Source organism: Pristiophorus japonicus, chromosome 6 (genome assembly GCF_044704955.1).
Source record: "Pristiophorus japonicus isolate sPriJap1 chromosome 6, sPriJap1.hap1, whole genome shotgun sequence".
NCBI lineage: Eukaryota > Metazoa > Chordata > Chondrichthyes > Pristiophoridae > Pristiophorus > Pristiophorus japonicus.
This window is the reverse complement of record NC_091982.1, coordinates 37,628,508-37,647,862: the sequence shown is the minus strand read 5'-3', so window position 1 is coordinate 37,647,862 and position 19,355 is coordinate 37,628,508. Positions and strand designations below refer to the sequence as shown.

Genomic DNA, 19,355 nt, shown 5'->3' with positions numbered 1-19,355 from the left:
GGCTTTATTCACATCAAATTTATAGCAGAAAGCCGAAGAGATTGGGTTTAAACAAACCAAAGTAGTTTTGGATGCATGCTTCATTCTTCTGTGAACACTCAAGTGTGGAATTTTTCTTCTACTTGCAGTTTTCACCTATACTTTTGCTCTCAGCAAAGAGGCTGCTTGTGATCTGCATTCCATGATTTCCCCCTTGGGTTTTAAAACCCATGAATGAGGGTGGGGGGCAAACAGAATGCAAAAGAAAGCTACGCTAGCTACCCTGAATGTCAAAGCAGCTTAGCTCCTGGCAAGATGACCAGGGTTCATAAAAATAAGCGAAGAAAAATTTCCGATGCGGACTAGTCACTAAGGCACCAGAATACATTGGGAGCCAAAGTCAGCCCAATATCACGAATCGCAGATATCCACCGCACAATACCAAACAAGCTACCTGGAAGTCTTTGCGACAGTATTGTGAAAACACTAAAAAAATAAACTGGATAAGCCAGCAAAAGAAAATGCGCAAGATGGTCAAAAGGATGAACTCCTTAAGTATTTTTCAAGATTTTGAGACCTCGGTCAACTTTATGCTCAACCTTTTGTGAAGAATCCCCTTGCCAATCGCTAAAGTATAACTAAAAGTCTAACAAAGCAGTCACTTTATTTTGTGGCCTTTAATGAAGCTACAAGGCATGGCCAAAGATCAATGACTGAATTTTGAGGAAGTCTCCTTCAAAGCTGAACCACTTAATACTGATGGATAGTCTCCAGTGCCCATACATTGACACTGGCAGACTGCCAGTGGGGACGTCATAGTTGAGCCGAATCCTTTCACCAATAGCCCTTTCCTTTCCACCCCCTCCCTCTCACTAGTTAGTTTTAAAAACCACAGATTACAGAACACAATGTGTGAGCCCTGGAGACGATACAATTTACAACTGCCTCTCTGTGGTCCCTCAGTTTCAAAAGCTGACAGCCCACCAAGCAGCAATGAATGGAGGTAGTGATCAGGGCTGTTCAATGCACATCCCTTTTTAGCAGCATTTGAGATAAAGCAGAGGTTGGTCTAGATGGTAGAGGGATAATTCAACCTTCCTTAGCCTGGATGTCCAGAAACAACTTGGCAGATCATAAGCTATTTTTGCATGGCGGTTATGGCTTCCCAATGGTTCAGCTGGTTAAGCCAATTAGCAGCTGAGTAGCAAAATCAGGGAAATCCCAGGTTCAACCCTGGCTCTGTGCTATTAGATAGGGTGGTGTTAGAGCTGCCCCTCGGTACCATTCCTCACTGCTGTTTAGCAGCATCTGCCGAAGTGCAGGCATGTGGATGTTGGGTGTTGACAGGATCAGGTTTTGCTGTGATGCCTCCCAACCACAGTTGACTAACCTGTGAATATTGATCACAGTTTTATTCCCTCTGCTCCTTTCCTCAGCCACAGCACAGTTCCACAAAATCCAGACTCTCCTAGACCTCAAAGTGCCATTACTCATGCATTAGCCCAAATAGTGAGTGCAGGCAAGCTATCAAGTCGGGGGGACATCACAGCTGAGCCGAATCTTTTCTATAACTATCCATGCAACATACACTTCTAACAGGAATCCTGGAAGATTCTTTCTTCTTTTAACTCAGGGCACTGGGAACGATTCTAGTATTTCTATCACTACCATGGTCACAATCAACGATCTCAGCAGACGGTGAGTTGCACATTGTACCTTTCTAGTCAGTATGGCTCACTCAGTCACTGATTGAGTCTGCAATATTTAATATCTAGGCTCACATGCAGAATGGCCACCATAGCAAGGAATCAAAGGATACCAAAACTCATGAAAAGAATCAATGCCTTCAGAAGGAGGGGGATAGGAAGAAAGTTGTTGAAAGAAAAGCATCCTGCCCATCTCGCCAGATTTCTCTAATAGTGAGCAATGAAAGCCTCCTGGCTCAAGTAGCAGCTCAATCCCCTTATACTGCCTCAATGACGGTGTAAGCTTGGTTGGGGTATGCAAGCATTATAAAATCCAGCAACTGGTGAATATAGTTGGCCTCATCTCGTGAGAAGACTGATCAAGGCAAGTTAGGAAATATGAAATTGATAGATCGTTTCTGCAGGCATTTCATCACTTTGAACATAAGAATAGGAGCATGAGTAGGACATGTGGTCCCTCAAGCCTGCTCCGCCATTCAATATTATAGCTGATCTGATCTTGGCCTCATCTCCACCTCCCTGCTTGCTTCCCATAACCCTCGACTCCCTGGATCTCAACTACCAGATACTGTAAAGAGCTTGCCCTCTGGCCCACTTCTCTTACCACCTCCTCATATATTCACTAATTCATCTATAAATGTTCAGTTCAGTGTGTGGAATACCCAGGAAAATTATAATGGCTGGCGCTGGCAGACTTGGCCAGTTCCAGGTCGATCCACAGCAAGCACTAGAAGAACTAGATGATTTAGCCAGAAAATTGTTTACCTGCAATGGGTGTTGCCGTCATACAGGTAGTATACACTGTTAATGCAAGCAGTGCTAATTTTTCGTATCACTGAAAGTTTGTGATTTCACTTTCCTTTAGCAGTGCTGCCACTAGAAATTGTTAACTCAATACAAGGGTGGCTACAGTGATATTGTATTAGCCATATGCACTAATTCTAGTAGAAAACACCTTTCATTATTACAGGCAAGTATCCTTTACATGTATTTACTTAAACATCAACTGCCATTCAGTAACCAAGGAAGTGAATCACTTATCAAGAAACACTTGCAGTCTGCTTTTCCATTTACCAAAAGAAAAACAAGAAATGTAATAGGCAATACCAAAAAGTATATATATATTTTTTAAATCTTCCCATATTCCCTCTTGCGGTTCATGCAGGACCACACCCTACAACAGACAACATACTTCCAGGCCTCCCTCAATGCTGGCCTGCAGCCAAACTCTAGGAGACATGTAGCAGCAGCCTGGCCATAACTATTCAAACATGGAAGCAGTGCAGCTGAGCTTGAGAGCTCACCGGAATGGAAGAAATTAACCCAGTTGTTCACCACTATATGGTACCACATTGCCTTATGCACTATGCTCTTAAAATACTAACCTTCTTGAACGGGATGATCCCGAAGACTTCGATTTTTGACTGGAGGCCTTTAAACAAAAAGGAACAACTAAATTTAGGCTTACAAATGCTTCATTGCAAAATAATTAATATGAACCAATGTGGATTTCAAAAAAAAAATGTCGGGTCATCCATATATTTAAAAAAAAGTTAAGCTTGGATCTCAGAAGTCAGTATTGATCAACGATAGTTAAAACATTGTTCTGCTAAAATACTATTCTACATGGAGACGACATAGTAAAATAAATCTCAAATTCTAAACAAATATCAAGGATGAGAATGATAAAACTTTCCATTTAGTCCAACCCAAATACCAAAATGTGTGTGTTCTTAAACTCTTCTAATCAGGACAATTTTTATCACTGTCAAATTATTAGATGCACCAAAGTAAAGCCTTCAACAGAACAGAGATCAACTATTCTGCCTGACAAGAAATGAACCTAGGATTCTTGGGCGTATACACAAGTGGGTCACACAAAGAATGGGAAAGTTCCCGATCTTGATGTGGAGTGAAAGTTCATTACAGCTGGTGAGGATGGCTCTGTATGCTACGTTAGGACTCTCAAGGAACATAACTTCAAGACTCAAGACCAGGAACAGAGAAAATAATCCTTTTAAAATTCAATTAAGGTTTATGTTACCAAGGTTTCTACTATGGAGGACAGAAACTTATGACAAACAAAATAAATAACAAGATTCTATATTCAGTTATTTTTACAAATGCTCTAGATCACATGTTGTGACATTCTCCTTTTCTCTATAATGATACACTTCCTCTAGTTTTTCTCCCAACTGAGGCTATCTAAATGTGAAGTGGTCATTGATTTCCTCAACCATAAAGTCCTGCAGGGAAATGGCAGAAATAATGTACAGAAAAATAATTTATGAATAAGGACTGTTCAAGGTCAGTCAATACTTACTGACTTAATTTCTGCTACTAAAAACATGCAGACATATGGAAATATTACATTGTTGCCTCTTACTTCTGGCTACACTATTCCACTGCAAAAGCATACTCAGATTTTTATTTCCCAAATGCAAAAACCAAGAGTGTGCACCAAACCAGCCAGTAAATCTATGGCAGTTACTGCTTAGAACAAGTAATGAATGGATGTCTCTTATTTTCTACTCATGTTATTAGAAATAAAGAGGACATCTCCATCCTCAAAAATAAACATACAGCAAGTTTTTACTTCAAATTGAATGCATTTATTACAAAGCACAGAAAATGTCAAAATTTTCATTTTAGAGAAATCTGTATCATTGATTGCAGTTGGCTTACATCAACTAATATAGGTACTAGCAATTATAATCAGCTGCCAAAGTCACACTATATATAACAATTTGACCTGTATTTAATTGATCTTTCTTTAACATATATTCTGGGTTGACTTTTCCAAAGCAGTACTCCTTTTCTTGAGTGGCATGGAAGAGTGAGAAATGTTATTCCCTGCTTGGGAACACTTCAGATTTTATATTTCTATCCTTGTACTCAGCCAATTCTGCTTTTGTGAAAGTATAGAGAGGTAGTTTGTTCAATTTGGTTCACTCACATTTCAGATTCGTTAAAGAGCATTTGCCTTGCTGGGTGTTTTCCCTTGACCAGGGGTAGAAGTCAGGTTCAAAAGATTCGCCAAATATTACAACTACAAGCGTTTGACTACCTTTTTTAGATGAGTCTCAATCTTTGCCAAAGAAACACGATTCTACAAAGCAGTGAAACCTTGCATTCTCTCCTAAACAGGAAGTGCAAGAAAGAAAAATGGATCTGGTCCTTCACTATTTATGTATTCGAGACCCTGATCAAATCACAATGTAAAATTTTGGCAGAACTTCGTTAACTGCCATCTTCAATCCTTGTGTACTTAATATCTTCAAATTCCAAAACCAAGCCAGTCCACGATCTACGAGATAAGCTACCTTCATGGTTTACATTCTTGCTTTTCCTATTTAAGCAAGTGGATTCTTCTTCCCTCCACTCTGGGAACAGGCTTTTCTTTTAATAAAATAGAAACATTGGGCTAAAAATTGCGGTCTCTATGGGTGCTAACGATGTGCGTAGAATCCCCGCAAGTACCAGTTCTCAGCGTGCGATGCGCATGCGCTGAAATCCAGCACTTGCGAACTGACACTATTTCTTGACAGTTCCAACGCATCCCCGGGAGAAGGGCCTTCATGGGTGGAGATTTGGGCTATTTGCCCAACGTATGTCCTTAAAACTCTTATGCCTGGTAAGGCCTGCTTTTATCAGCATAAGAGTTTTAAAAGATAGAAAAATAAAATTTTATCAATAATTTTTCTATTAAAAACCTGTCCATTAAGGCAAGTTTATTTTTACCCCTATTAAAATTTTTTTTTTTTTAATTCAAAAAATATATTGTCTAAAACATTTAATTAAATTCAATTTCAATTAATTTTAAATATATGAAGTGTTTTTCTTATTTATTCAAAATGTGTGTGTTTTTGGAGGTAACACCATTCATAGAAATGGTGATTCGGAGATCACCATTATCGTGAATGGGGATACACCATTTTCATTTGTTGGTCTGGCCTGGCCCTTGTGATCCCAGGATGCACATACGCTCCTAGAATACGTGAGCCCCTATGTTGGACTGCACAGCTAGGCCTCAGAGTGCAAGTCTCCGTTCCTCCGGGACCTCTGGGTACTTTAGTAAAAAAGATTTGCACAGAAGCATCCAACTGCAATTTAGGGCCCATTATAAAAGATTACTTGCTTTCTCTAAGAACTAAAAACAAAATTAGGCTGGAAAACACCAATAATGTAGATGGGTTAATTAAAAGGGCCATGACAATGTATGCCTTAAAGTTTCTGGTCTTATTCCCACAGATTTTGGGCAGGAGAGAGAGAGAGAGAGAGAGAGAGAGAGAGAGAGAGAGAGAGAGAGAGAGAGAGAAGTGCGAGAAAGAAGAAGAAAAACAAATTTATTAAAAATGGCACCCAAAAAAAAACAAACTAAATAAAAAAATCTAATTCACTCACAGGGCCAGCCTGGAAAGAAAATAATATCCATTATTGAAAAGTAAAGAATCAAAGAGGGAATACTAAATACAGCACACGAGGGGTATCAGCGCAATGCAACAATTGACCCAAAATTTTCAAAACTCTGAGGCAGGACCAAGGGAACAGAAAAGAAACAAATATAATTGTTCAATTCACATCTACAGGAATGCAAAAACAATGTTCAATAAAATGAAGTACAGGTTGAGAGTTCGAAATCCGGAGTTCCAAAATTCAGAATGTTCTGGAATCCAGGACGCCGCTGATCTCTCTCGCCTCGCCTCGCCCCCCCCCCCACCCCCAATCGGCCGCACTACCCCTACCCCCCCCCCAACCACAATCGACCGCCCAACATCCCCAACCCCTCCCCATCTACCTTGGTCCAGGCGTTTCCGGACTCAGGACATCAGAAAGACGTTCCAAATCCAGAAATACCTGAACCTGGACTCGGGCGTTTGCACATTCGGGACGTCAAAAAGACGTTCCGAAGTCCGGTAATACCCACAATCCGGAACGGCCTCGTTCCCAAGGCTTCCAGATTTTCGACACTGTGCCTGTACCACATTTCATACTGACATTCCTTTGAACTCAGGATTGTACACAGTTAAGTTTCAAAAATGAGCAATCAAACCAATGACAAAAAAATTAATGTTGCATAATTATTTATACATGCCCAGTTTGCTAGGCAAGTAGTTTGAAAATATTATAACCAACTTAGATCCAGTATTCAAACTAGAAGCTAGTAGTTTTGCTCAAGTAAGTTTTTATGTGCATTTCTTTGGCAGAGCAAGACTGGAACAAACCTCTTTATGCTCCATTTGTGGTGAAGTAGAAACAGTTCTATTCCCTTTACCTGAAAAAAAAACAAAAGTAATTCACATTCAACTGGAAGATTTCTGAAACCAAATCATCCTTTTGCTGAAATAGCAGTTTTAGAACTCAATTTTTGAAAATTAAATGCTTTCGGGGAGTTTGAATGTCAACTACAGTAAATGATTCCATAGGTATTGATTTGAAGGTTTAATATTAGTGATTCAGTGAGCTTCACATTGTTACCTCCACTGTCTTACACCATGTCTTGTTCCTAAAGGATGCATTAATAAAATTCTCACTTAAGTGAGGAAAGTAAGTTTATCTTCAAAATTCTATGCTAGAAGATACATATAATGTTATGGTGCAATCATCAATTTGAATACTTGCATGGAGTTAAAGAAAAAAAAGAGTCAGTTTTATACATTTGAATGGATGGTCTCAGGCACAAATAATATTTTTCTGTCATAACATTGCTTGTTGAGTTGTTAAACACATTATATAAACAATTATTTATACAAATGATTTTTTTTTTTTTAAATGAGCACAAGGTTGGCAAGGTAGTGGAAGCACACTCTTAAATCCTCCAGAAATAAAGCCGAGTTTTGATGCAACCTGAACGGTGATGACAGCTTGCTGCCTCAGCTCCGCCAACCCAACTGCTTCGCTCCTGACCCCTCCAAAAATCATGATCCACCACACGAAGGTGCATGCCCCTTTCCACCAGATGGTGTCTAGCACTACAAAAGATCAGGAACCTGTTAACAGCCCCTGACCCTGACTCGCACCAAAACCCACTCCTCAGCCAAACTGGGGGAAGCCATCAGCTTCAACAAACATGCTCAACTGGTGAATCCACAAGGAATGTCTTTTTCTGAAGTGACCAACTGGGTAGATAGGCGGAATACAGTACATGTAGCAGCTACTGATTTTCAGAAGCTGTTTCAACAGACCTGGTCTCAAAAATGCAGGCATTTGGTATAAAAGGAAATGTACCAGCATGGATGCAAAGTTGGTTGACATACTTTGAAACAAATATTTATGCTAAATAGTTGCATAAGAACATAGAATACAAGAGAATTAGGAGGAGTAGGCCACACGGTCCTTCAAGCCTGTACCGCCATTCAATATGATCAGTGGTGATCTTTTAACTTCAACACCACTTTCCTGCCCGATCCCCATATCCCTCGATTCCCCTAGAATCCAAAAATCTATCTATCTCAGCCTTAATTATACTCAACGACTTCACATCCACAGCCTTTTCAGGTAGCGAATTCCAAAGATTCACAACCCTCCGAGTGAAGAAATTCCTCCTCATCTCAGTCTTAAATGGCTAGCCCCTGTTCCCGAGACTATGCCCCTTCATTGTACACTCTCCAGCCAGGGGAAAGAACCTCTCAGCATCTACCCTGTCAATCCTTTTCATAATCTTGTATGTTTCAATGAGATCACCTCTCATCCCTCTAAACCCTGGAGTATAGGCCCAATCTATTCAATCTCTACTCAGAGGACAACACCCTCATCCCAGGAATCAATCTAGTGAACCTTTGTTGCACCAGCTCCAAGGCATGTATGTCCTTCCTCAGATAAGGAGGCCAAAACTGTGCACAGTGCTCCAGGTATGGTCTTATCAAAGTCTTGTACAACTGTAGTAACACTTCCTTACTCTTGTACTCCAATCCCCTCGCAATAAAGGCCAACATGCTATTTGCCTTCCTAATTGCTTGCTGTACCTGCATATCAGCTTTGTGTTTCCTGTATGAGGACACCGAAACCTCTCAGAACACCATTTAAAAAAATATTGTTTTTCTATTTTTCCTACCAAAGTGAATAACCTCACATTTCCCCAAGTTATACTACATCTGCCACTTTATTGCCCACTCACTTAACCTGGTTATATCCCTTTGCAGACGGTGTCCTCCTCACAGCTTACTTTCCCACCTAGCTTTGCATCTTCAGCAAACTTGGATACATTGCACACTCGGTCCCTTCATTCAAGTCATCAATATAGATTGTAAATAGCTGAGGCCCAAGCACTGATCCTTGCGGCACCCAGCTAGTTACAGCCTGCCAACCGGAAAATGACCCGTTTATCCCTGCTCTATTTTCTGTCCGTTAACCAATCCTCTGTCCATGCTAATAGATTACCCCCAACCCCAAGAGTCCTTATCTTGTATAGTAACCTTTTATGTGGCACCTTATCGAATGTCTTTTGGAAATCCAAATAGACTACATCCACTGATTCCCCTTTACATACCCTGTTACATCCTCAAAAACACTAAAATTTGTTAAACATGATTTCTCTTTCATAAAACCATGCTGACTCTGCCTAATCACTGACATTATCACATGGCACAGGAATTGTAGGCAGGTGTGCGTTTTTAGTTTAGTATCCCCTTAATCCTGTTTATTATTCAATTATTTATGTATACCAGATTTTTATTTAATGCAATTCAGATCCTTTTAATATTAGTATCCTCTACATAGTTAATTTTATCCCTATAGATCTAATGAATTACTAATTGGCCCAGAAATCCCGGTTTCTCCTTCCCGTGAGCATTCAACTGGATTCTAGAAAAAAGATGCGCACTTACCTGAAGCTGCTGTGCCCAGGAGAGATCCCAGTCTTGAGGCCTCCACTGACTGCGCGTCGCAGCGCGTGCACGTCAGGACGTGCGCAGGGCTGGAGCTGCAGTCATATGGCTCTGGGCAGCCAATCAAGGTAAAGTATGTTCTCATTCATAATAATGGGAACTCTAAGTTGGAGTTCCCATTATGAATGAGAACAACCCCCCCCCTCCAAAACACACAAAACATTAATAAAAATAGAAAAAATATACTACATTTAACATTAATTTAAATTAAAGTTATTTATGCATTATTAAAAATATATATTTCTGATTTTTTTAAAGTTTTTTAAAATTATGCTTTAAAATTAATTTAACGTAGTGGGCAGAGTTTTTAAAATAGTGCTTTTTTAATTTTATTTTTTTAATGTTTTAAGTGTGTTTTAAAACTCTTACGCCTGTAAAAGTAGGCTATGCGCCTGCTTTTATCAGGTGCCAGAGTTTTCAGGATATGCTATGGGTAAATACCGCAATCTTGCCCATGCAAGTATCCTGGATGTGGAGATGCATTGGATCTGTCAAGCTCCAGTTTGACAGATCGGAAAAGCCGGTTTTCAGCGCATGCGCATTGTGTGCTGAAAACTGGCTTTTGCGATGCCTTCCTGGGTCCGTACACACTCCATGGACCCGGGAGGCCGGAATTTAAAGGACCAATATTTATATATTTACTGTTGCCCCTTAGCTTAAAGCACTTAGCACCTCCTTCCCTCTCTGCACCGAATTCTCACATTCACCAAATATTCCTCCAATATATACCTTTTAAAATCATACTAGCTACAACTAGTCAGACAACAGCCAGCCACAGTAATTAACACCTAGTCAGGTACCAACTTACAGCCAATTGGTTTAGCAAGAAAATTAGTTAAATTTCAGTTTGACAGAACACTGTACTATTTACCCACTACTTACCAGTGAATTCCCACTCTCACCAAATTTCCATTGGTACTCTGTTTAGCAAGCCACTCTGTTTAGCAGATACTCCCAGCTCTGTGTGCACAGCTCACCAGTGTGAATCGGGGAGGGGAGGAGAGGGTGGGGTGGGGTGGGTGGGAAGGGAGAAGAGAAAGGAAAATGCATACGATAACCATCCTAGTCAACGTCCTTGGGCAGATCATCTGAATGAAAGATATCAATCTCAATCTCTTCAATACACCAGCTCCTCTTGATGGAGAAGCTGCGCAAGCAATGGCGAAGCATGTTCCCTCCCACCCAAAGACAGTCTCTGGTAAAATTGCAGAGCCCTCTCCTGGTCAGGTATAGGACCTTCGCCGACAGCATTTCCCAAACTTTGCAATGAATATATTCCGACAGTAATAAATAAATCAGCTAATTCTGGTCTTCCATTGAATAGTTCTCATGTAGGAAAATTATCATTCTGTGATCCCTATGAATGAGTTTTTATTCGGCCCCGAATGGATGTCACTAAGTGAAGTGCTCTTCTAATTTAACATTTTCACAGCACTCAGAGCAGCTCAATTGAAGAGGTTTTCTTTACAAATATAGGAGCAAAACGCAAGAGCCTCCAGCATGTGTACTATAAGCTCTGGAAAGTTATTTTCTTTTCAGACTCATTACACACAGAACTCTTAGATGTGAATGTCTTTCCTTCCCCAAGATACTAGCACTAATTGTTTTTGCTCTGCTCCCTTTGGTTGTGTGCAGTCATATATTCTAAGCTACTATGCTATTTTATTTTAAAACACTGAAGCTAGCCTCATTTCCAGAGTATGCAAAATTGGATTAAAATACATCACTGGTCAAGTGAACTTTCTGAATAACATGTTTTTTTTTTTAAGTCTTTGCTACACTACTCTGCAACCTGGTGAATATCAGCAATTTTGCCAATGGATTAGCAAACAGGATCAGCTTGCATCTTATTGAATTTATCAACTTAAGAGTATTTACCTGAAAACTGATTTAGACACAGCTTTGGAGAGGACAGGGCTTCTTCACCTTGTTCTGTTGATTGAGCCAGATATTCATGAAGCTTCTGCACTAACGTATTCAGCTTGCTTTCACTGTAAAAGTAAGAGTTACAGTTTTTTTTTAAAAAAGGTGCTATGTTGTCCAATCCATTTGTATTTCTTAAGAGTGCAATTACAGACACCCAAATTGAAGCAGCTAGTGGGCAGTAGCGGAAAGGAGAAAAAAAAAGCTATTTTGGCAGTAGTTGACAGAAACGCATTGTCAGGGGCTTATAATGGCTACCTGTCTGACTATTTGGTCAAAAAATGGTGCACGATGCAGGTTAATTTCAATTTGGGGTTTTTAAAAAGAATAATTTCTCTCTCTCTCTACAACTATTTAATAATTTGCTTGCATAATCCAGAGAAATAATAAATTACTCTATTTGCTGCATGCTTTTTAATGGACTGAACAGTCTATTCCTAGGCCATACCATCTTTAAATAAATCCAATTTTCAGGCCAAAACAAGTTTATTTATTTACAATTAAAATATAAATATGAACCTCTTCCACAAGCAATTTGCATTCAAAGTCAACATTGGTTTAATAGAACTTATGCAAGTATACACTTTCATAAAATATATCTGTCAATGGGATACTTAAATGCACAATATATTTGCAATCAGTGTTGAATACTCCTTAGAATCTCCATTCGACATTCTCTTCTTTACTCTCTCCCCCCCACCACCCCTCCGCCGATGACACCTACATACAATTTCCCCCATTATAAACCTACAGCTTCACATTTCTTCCAATCTAATATATCCATAGAAACTCACATCAACCATGTTAGTGACCTCCTCAAAGTATTTAAATAGGTTATTCAGACACTACCTAACCTTCACAAATCCATGCTGATCCTCTGATCAGCTCATGCTTGTCCAAGCGCTCAGATACTCTGTCCCAGATGATAAATTCCACTAACTTCCCCCCAACTGAAGTTAAATGGACAGATCTGTAGTTAACTGGTTCTTCCACCCCCCGAACCAAGAGTGACATCTGCAATCTTCCAAATCAATGGCACAATTCCCAAGTCTAGGGAGTACTGGAAAGTTATGGCAAATGCATCTGCAATTTTAATTTCCTCACCCATTTCTGGTGTGGAAAGTGTCAGGTCCTGGAGATTTATAAAAAAAGACTTGGATTTATATCACGCCTTTCATGACCACCAGATGTCTCAAAGCGCTTCACAACCAATGAAGTACTTTTTGGAATGTAGTCACCATTGTACTGTGGGAAACAGTCCATCTTAAGTCATAATTATTTTCTCCATTATTGTTTTCTTACTTGTATTAAATACAGTAAGTTCCTCCCCATTACTTATCTTTAGGCTCTCTTGTACCATTGATATTTTGTCCTCTACTGTGAAAATGGATACAAAGTATTCATTTAAAAGTCTGCCATTTTCTTATTGCCCATTACAGCCTCAAGTGCATGCATCTTTAATAGGCCCACATTCTTCCTTACCACTCACTCAATATATTTATACAAACTTTTACTGTTCGCTTTGATAGCACTTGTATGTTTTTTCATATTCCTTTTTGTATCTCATTACTTTCTCTGTATCCCGATGTTGATTTTTATAGCTTTCAGTCTGTGGATTACCACTTTCCCTTTGTGTAAGGCTCCTCCGCTAGCTTTATACTGTCTTTTCTCATTTGTTGACCCTGATCACGTAACTGCACAAGTGAAGCTTTAGCTTTTATGGGGTATGTATCAGTTTGTATTGTACTAGAAACTTTTGAATACTTCCACTATTTGCCTGTAGGTTTACCCATTAACCATTCAGCCAATTTATTTTTCATCCCTTCGAAGACTGTCTTGCCTAAATTTAAAACTTTGTTTTTTGACTCTCTTTTCCCTCTCAAACCTAATATTAAATTCATTGATATTATGGTTACTATTTGCAAGATCTTCTCGTCACCGTCATATTGTTAACTAATTCTGGTTCGTTACTTATCACTACATCTGATCCCTGGTCAGTGCAAAAAACCTTCGAATGCATTCTTGAAATTTGTTGCCTTTACTATTCGAGCTGCTCCACTTCTCCCAGCCTGTGTGAAAATTAAAATCTCCCATTATAAACACTTTGTTTTTGCTACATGCTTTCCGATCTCTGTATTTATACATCTCCCCCAATACAGCACTATCGTCAAGAGGACTGTAGATAACTCCCAGAGTCTTCCTTCTTTTAATGTTCTCTAGTTTCTACCGTTGTGGAAATCCAGAAGTTGCCCTGCTCCTCCACAAGCTTCGCTCCACCGGTTCCTTGCTGATAGCTTTTTCTTTCTGTCCCTTTTCTCTCTCTTAATCCCATTTTTCTTTCCCTCTCCATTATGTTTTCTGTACATAATTTTACAATGAATTAAATCCAACATGTACTTCCTGGTTTAGACTCTACATCTCAGTGAAGATTCTTCAATCTGATTGGTTGAAGAGCCACACTGTTGCTTTTCGTGCTCACAAACGCCAGATCCTCTGTACAGGGTGACATACTGGATCTCTAAATACAGCAAGTTGCCACTCAAAAGCCCACGAAAAATCTGTAGGCAGTTGGCAGCGTGATGAATGGCAAGCGCCATTCCTTTCTATTGACCGTAAAATCTGAGTCAACATGCATCGAGTAACTCCCTGTACAGCTCAGAGACATGAACCATGTACAGTAGACACCTCAACGTCGCTGGAGAAATATCAAAATGTCTCCGCAAGATCCTGCAAATCCCCTGGGAGGACAGACTCACCAACATTGGCATCCTCGACCAGGCCAACATCCCCAGCACTGACCACACTTGATCAGCTTCGCTGGGCAGGCCACATAGTTCGCATGCCAGACAAGAGACTCCCAAAGCAAGCGCTCTACTTGGAACTCCTTCACGGCAAACAAGCCAAAGGAGGGCAGAGGAAACGTTACAAGGACACCCTCAAAGCTTCCCTGATAAAGTGCAACATCCCCACTGACACCTGGGAGTCCCTGGCTAAAGACTACCCTAAGTGGAGGAAGTGCATCCGGGAAAATGCTGAGCTCCTAGAGTCTCATCGCCGAGAGCATGCAGAAATCAAGCGCAGGCAGTGGAAAGAGCATGCGGCAAACCAATCCCACCCACCCTTTCCCTCAAAGACTATCTCATCATTATCATAGGCAGTCTCTCGAAACGAGGATGACTTGCTTCCAAGCCGAAAAAGGATGAGTTCACAGGTGTTTCAATGAAGGACCTAATATTCCAGATCCCGAACTACATATTGAAGGATGGAAGATGCCTGTGTATGGATTTTAACGTGTGGTGGCCATTGCACACCAGACACCACACGGGCTGGACAGAGCTAGGTCTTGGTCCAGTAGCAAGGATTACCCAAGACAACTGGAGACCATATCTGCTGCATGGACCTAGTGCGCACACATATCGCAGTGTGGGCTGGCCCATGCTGCCCCTGGGCCCCGAACTCACGCCTCTCCTGAGCCCCGGGTCACATCCCCCCTACGAACTATTGCCGCTTCTTTGCCCCGACCTCGCCACTCCTGCTGTACCTGCCCACATTGCAATCAGCCGTCACCCTCCTGCAGCAGCACACGCTGCTCCCTGCAGTGGCATGCCGTCGTACGCTGCTCCCTCTAATGGCCTTGCAGGACGTTACCGCCCGATTTCAGGCCGGGCTGCCACACGCTGTTCCCTCTAATGGCCCTGCTGAATATCTGTCCCACCTGTGACAGGGACTGTGGTTCTCATATTGGACTGTTCAGCCACTTAAGGACTAATTTTTAAAAGTGGAAGCAAGTCTTCCTCGATTCCGAGGGACTGCCTGTGATGACGATGATGTGGAAGGAATTATCTACAGCATTTAAATGTTTTCAAAATACCATATGCTTTACTAGTGATCACCCTGAATACATTTTTTTTTAATAAATAGAAGTTGGCTGCTCTATAGTGCACTTTTGGAATGACTGGGCACTATGCCTCTAACTGGTGCAACATTCCAAAACATTGTACCAGTTGACAATTAAATTAGCTGCCATTAGGATTTCTACCTAGTGTATACAATTGTATGTTTTTGGCATAAAATCCAGAGTACCTTTTATTTACTCAGACATTGGTTTATTTTGTTGTAAAGAAGTAAAACCATCAGTGTTGCATTTTATGTTTGCATAAAGCACAATGTGCTTCAGTTGAAAGAAAATCTATTTTTGTTTTTTCTATGTACAATTTTGAATTTGTAGTTCATAAAAGCACTATTTACAAAATCTAATTATTTGATGCCACTGGATTTGCAGTTTTGGAAAAGATGTATAACAAAATCTCTTCATTTTTGCTTAGTATGTAATGTTACAAATTCTTTGAATAATTTTAAAACTTTTTTGCTCAGCATTTTTGGTTTATTTTCTCTTGGGGTATTAACATTCAGTGTAGGAGGATTTAATTTCCTATTCAGCGTTGCTGCTGAATATCTGATGTAGTGTTTTCTTGTTATAGCTATCTAGTTCCTGTAGGGTACATAACTTGCTGAGCCCTCAGTTCATGGCACGAGCTGTTGCTGCTACGCAGTTGTATTTGCTATCGCATGAAACCACCATGGAGAAGACTATAAAATTACAATTTCTGAAGGAAATAAACAAACAGTGAATGAAAAATTTAAGCTTTTAAATTTGTGATGGTGGATCTTAAAACTGTTGCGGCAATTATGTTTGTATAGGTTTATTTATATTGTAACCAGCTTTAAAAAACACACACCTGTTCTAAATTTCTATGTTTCAAGATCTTTCTGCTGAAACCCAATCTTTCTAATTTAACCAAAAACACTAATTCTGTGGCAGTTTTTAAGAAAATGTTATCCAATATTGCTCCCTCTAATTAAACCAAAGACTGGAGGGAAATATCTCAGGTTAGCTTAGAGTCTCTCCTGTACTTTTCTATTGTTATATTATGAAGTGTTCGCAAAGACAACAAGTGTTAGCTTGGTTCGGAGTCATTGAGGTGGAGTGTGAGTTAGGGAGGGGGAGGAATATCCGGATAGTTTACTCCAGAACACAGACACACCAGAGATACAGATACAGATAGAGGAAGAAGAGTGTGTGACTGACAGTTAGTAGGGTAGGGGTACTTAGTGGAGGCATGGAAGAAACTGGTCCTGTCTAACAGACATAGAAACATAGAAAATAGGTGCAGGAGTAGGCCATTCGGCTCTTCGGGCCTGCATCGCCAGTCGATATCATAGCTGATCATTCCTTCAGTACCCCTTTCCTGCTTTCTCTCCATACCCCTTGATCTCCTTAACCGTAAGGGCCATATCTAACTCCCTCTTGAATGTATCCAATTTTATCCTAAGACTGTGTCCTCTGTTTCTGGACTTCCCCAACATCGGAAACATTCTTCCCGCATCTAGTCCAGTCAGAATCTTATGTTTCTATGAGATCCCCTCTCATCCTTCTAAACTCCAGTGAATAAAGGCCCAGTTGATCCAGTCTCTTCTCATATGTCATTCCAGCCATCCCTGGAATCAGTCTGGTGAACCTTCGCTGCACTCCCTCAATAGCCAGAACGTCCTTCCTCAGATTAGGAGACCATAACTGAACACAATATTCCAGATAGGGCCTCACCAAGGCCCTGTGCAACTGCAGCAAGACTTCCCTGCTCCTATACTCAAATCCCCTTGCTATGAAGGCCAACATACCATTTGCCTTCTTCACAGCCTGCTGTACCTGCATGCCAACTTTCAATGACTGATGAACCATGACACCCAGGTCTCGCTGCACCTCCCCTTTTCCTAGTTTTCCGCCATTCAGATAATATTCTGCCTTCGTGTTTTTGCCACCAAAGTGGATAACCTCACATTTATCCACATTATACTGCATCTGCCATGTATTTGCCCACTCGCCTAACCTGTCCAAGTCACCCTGCAGCCTCTTAGTGTCCTCCTCACAGATCACACCGCCATCAAGTTTAGTGTCATCTGCAAACTTGGAGATATTACACTCAATTCCATCATCTAAATCATTAATATACATTGTAAAGAGCTGGGGTCCCAGCACTGAACCCTGCCGCACACCACTAGTCACTGCCTGCCATTCTGAAAAGGACCCGTTAATCCCGACTCTCTGCTTCCTGTCTGCCAACCAGTTCTCTATCCACGTCAGTACATTACCCCCAATACCATGTGCTTTGATTTTGCACACCAATCTCTTGTGTGGGACCTTGTCAAAAGCCTTTTGAAAGTCCAAATACACCACATCCACTGGTTCTCCCTTGTCCACCCTACTAGTTACATCCTCAAAAAATTCCAGAAGATTTGTCAAGCATGATTTTCCCTTTCATAAATCCATGCTGACTTGGACCAATCCTATCACAGCTCTCCAAATGCACTGCTATTTCATCCTTAATGATCAATTCCAACATTTTTCCCACCACCGATGTCAGGCTAACTGGTCTATAATTACCAGTTTTCTCTCTCCCTCCTTTTTTTTTTAAAAAAGTGGTGTTACATTAGCAACCCTCCAGTCCAGAGGAACTGATCCAGAGTCGATAGACTGTTGGAAAATTACCAATGCATCCACTATTTCTAGAGCCACTTCCTTAAGTACTTTGGGACGTAGACTCAGGCCCTGGGGATTTATCGCCCTTCAACCCCGTCAATTTCCCGAACACAATTTCCCACCTAATAAGGATATCCTTCAGTTCCTCCTACTCACTAGTCCTTCGGACCCCTAGTACATCAGGAAGGTTATTTGTGTCTTCCTTTGTGAAGACAGAACCTAAGTACTTGTTCAACTGGTCTGCCATTTCTTTGTTCCCCATTATAAATTCACCTGAATCCGACTGCAAGGGACCAACGCTTGTCTTCACTAATCTTTTTCTCTTCACATACCTATAGAAGCTTTTGCAGTCATTTTTTGTGTTTCTGGTAAACTTCCTTTCGTACTCTATTTTCCCCCTCTTAATTAAACCCTTTGTCCTCCTCTGCTGTATTCTAAATTTCTCCCAGTCCTCCGGTTTGCTACTTTTTCTGGCTAATTTGTATGCCTCTTCCTTGGATTTAACACTATCCTTAATTTCCCTCGTTAGCCACGGTTGAGCCACCTTCCCCATTTTATTTTTACTCTCGACAGGGATGTACAATTGTTGAAGTTCATCCATATGATCTTTAAAGGTTTGCCATTGCCGATCCACCGTCAACCCTTTAAGTATCATTTGCCAGTCTAATCTAGCCAATTCGCGCCTCATGCCATCAAAGTTACCTTTCCTTAAGTTCAGGACCCTAGTTTCTGAATTAACTTTGTCACTCTCCATCTTAATAAAGAATTCTACCATATTATGGTCACTCTTCCCCAAGGGGCGTCGCACAACAAGATTGCTAATTAGTCCCTTCTCATTACACATCACCCAGTCTAGGATGGCCAGCTCTCTGGTTGGTTCCTCGACATATTGGTCTAGAAATCCATCCCTAATACACTCCAGGAAATCCTCCTCCACTGCATTTCTACCAGTTAGGTTAGCCCAATCAATATGTAGATTAAAGTCACCCATGATTACTGCTGTACCTTTATTGCACACATCCCTTATTTCTTGTTTGATGCTGTCCTCAACCTTACTACTACTATGTGGTGGCCTGTACACAAGTCCCACTAGTGTTTTCTGCCCTTTGGTATTCCGCAACTCCACCCATACCGATTCCACATCATCCAAGCTAATGTCCTTCCTTACAATTGCATTAATTTCCTCTTTAACCAGCAACGCCATCCCACCTCCTTTTCCTTTCTGTCTCTCCTTCCTAAATACTGAATACCCCTGGATGTTGAGTTCCCAGCCTTGGTCACCCTGGAGCCATGTCTCCGTGATGCCAGTCACATCATACCCGT

At 40.8% G+C, this 19,355-nt stretch overlaps 1 protein-coding gene across 1 annotated transcript in view; it reads right to left on the bottom strand.

Annotated features, from left to right (window-relative positions):
* atrx (ATRX chromatin remodeler) overlaps window positions 1–19,355 on the bottom strand; it is a 211,364-nt gene that overhangs the window by 178,857 nt on the left and 13,152 nt on the right. The window contains exons 2-4 of the mRNA XM_070883946.1: window positions 11,450–11,562; window positions 6,911–6,960; window positions 3,071–3,117 (exon numbers count right to left, since the gene is read on the bottom strand). Of these exons, the coding sequence (XP_070740047.1) occupies window positions 3,071–3,117; window positions 6,911–6,960; window positions 11,450–11,562 (210 nt within the window). The remainder of the gene's footprint in view (window positions 1–3,070; window positions 3,118–6,910; window positions 6,961–11,449; window positions 11,563–19,355) is intronic.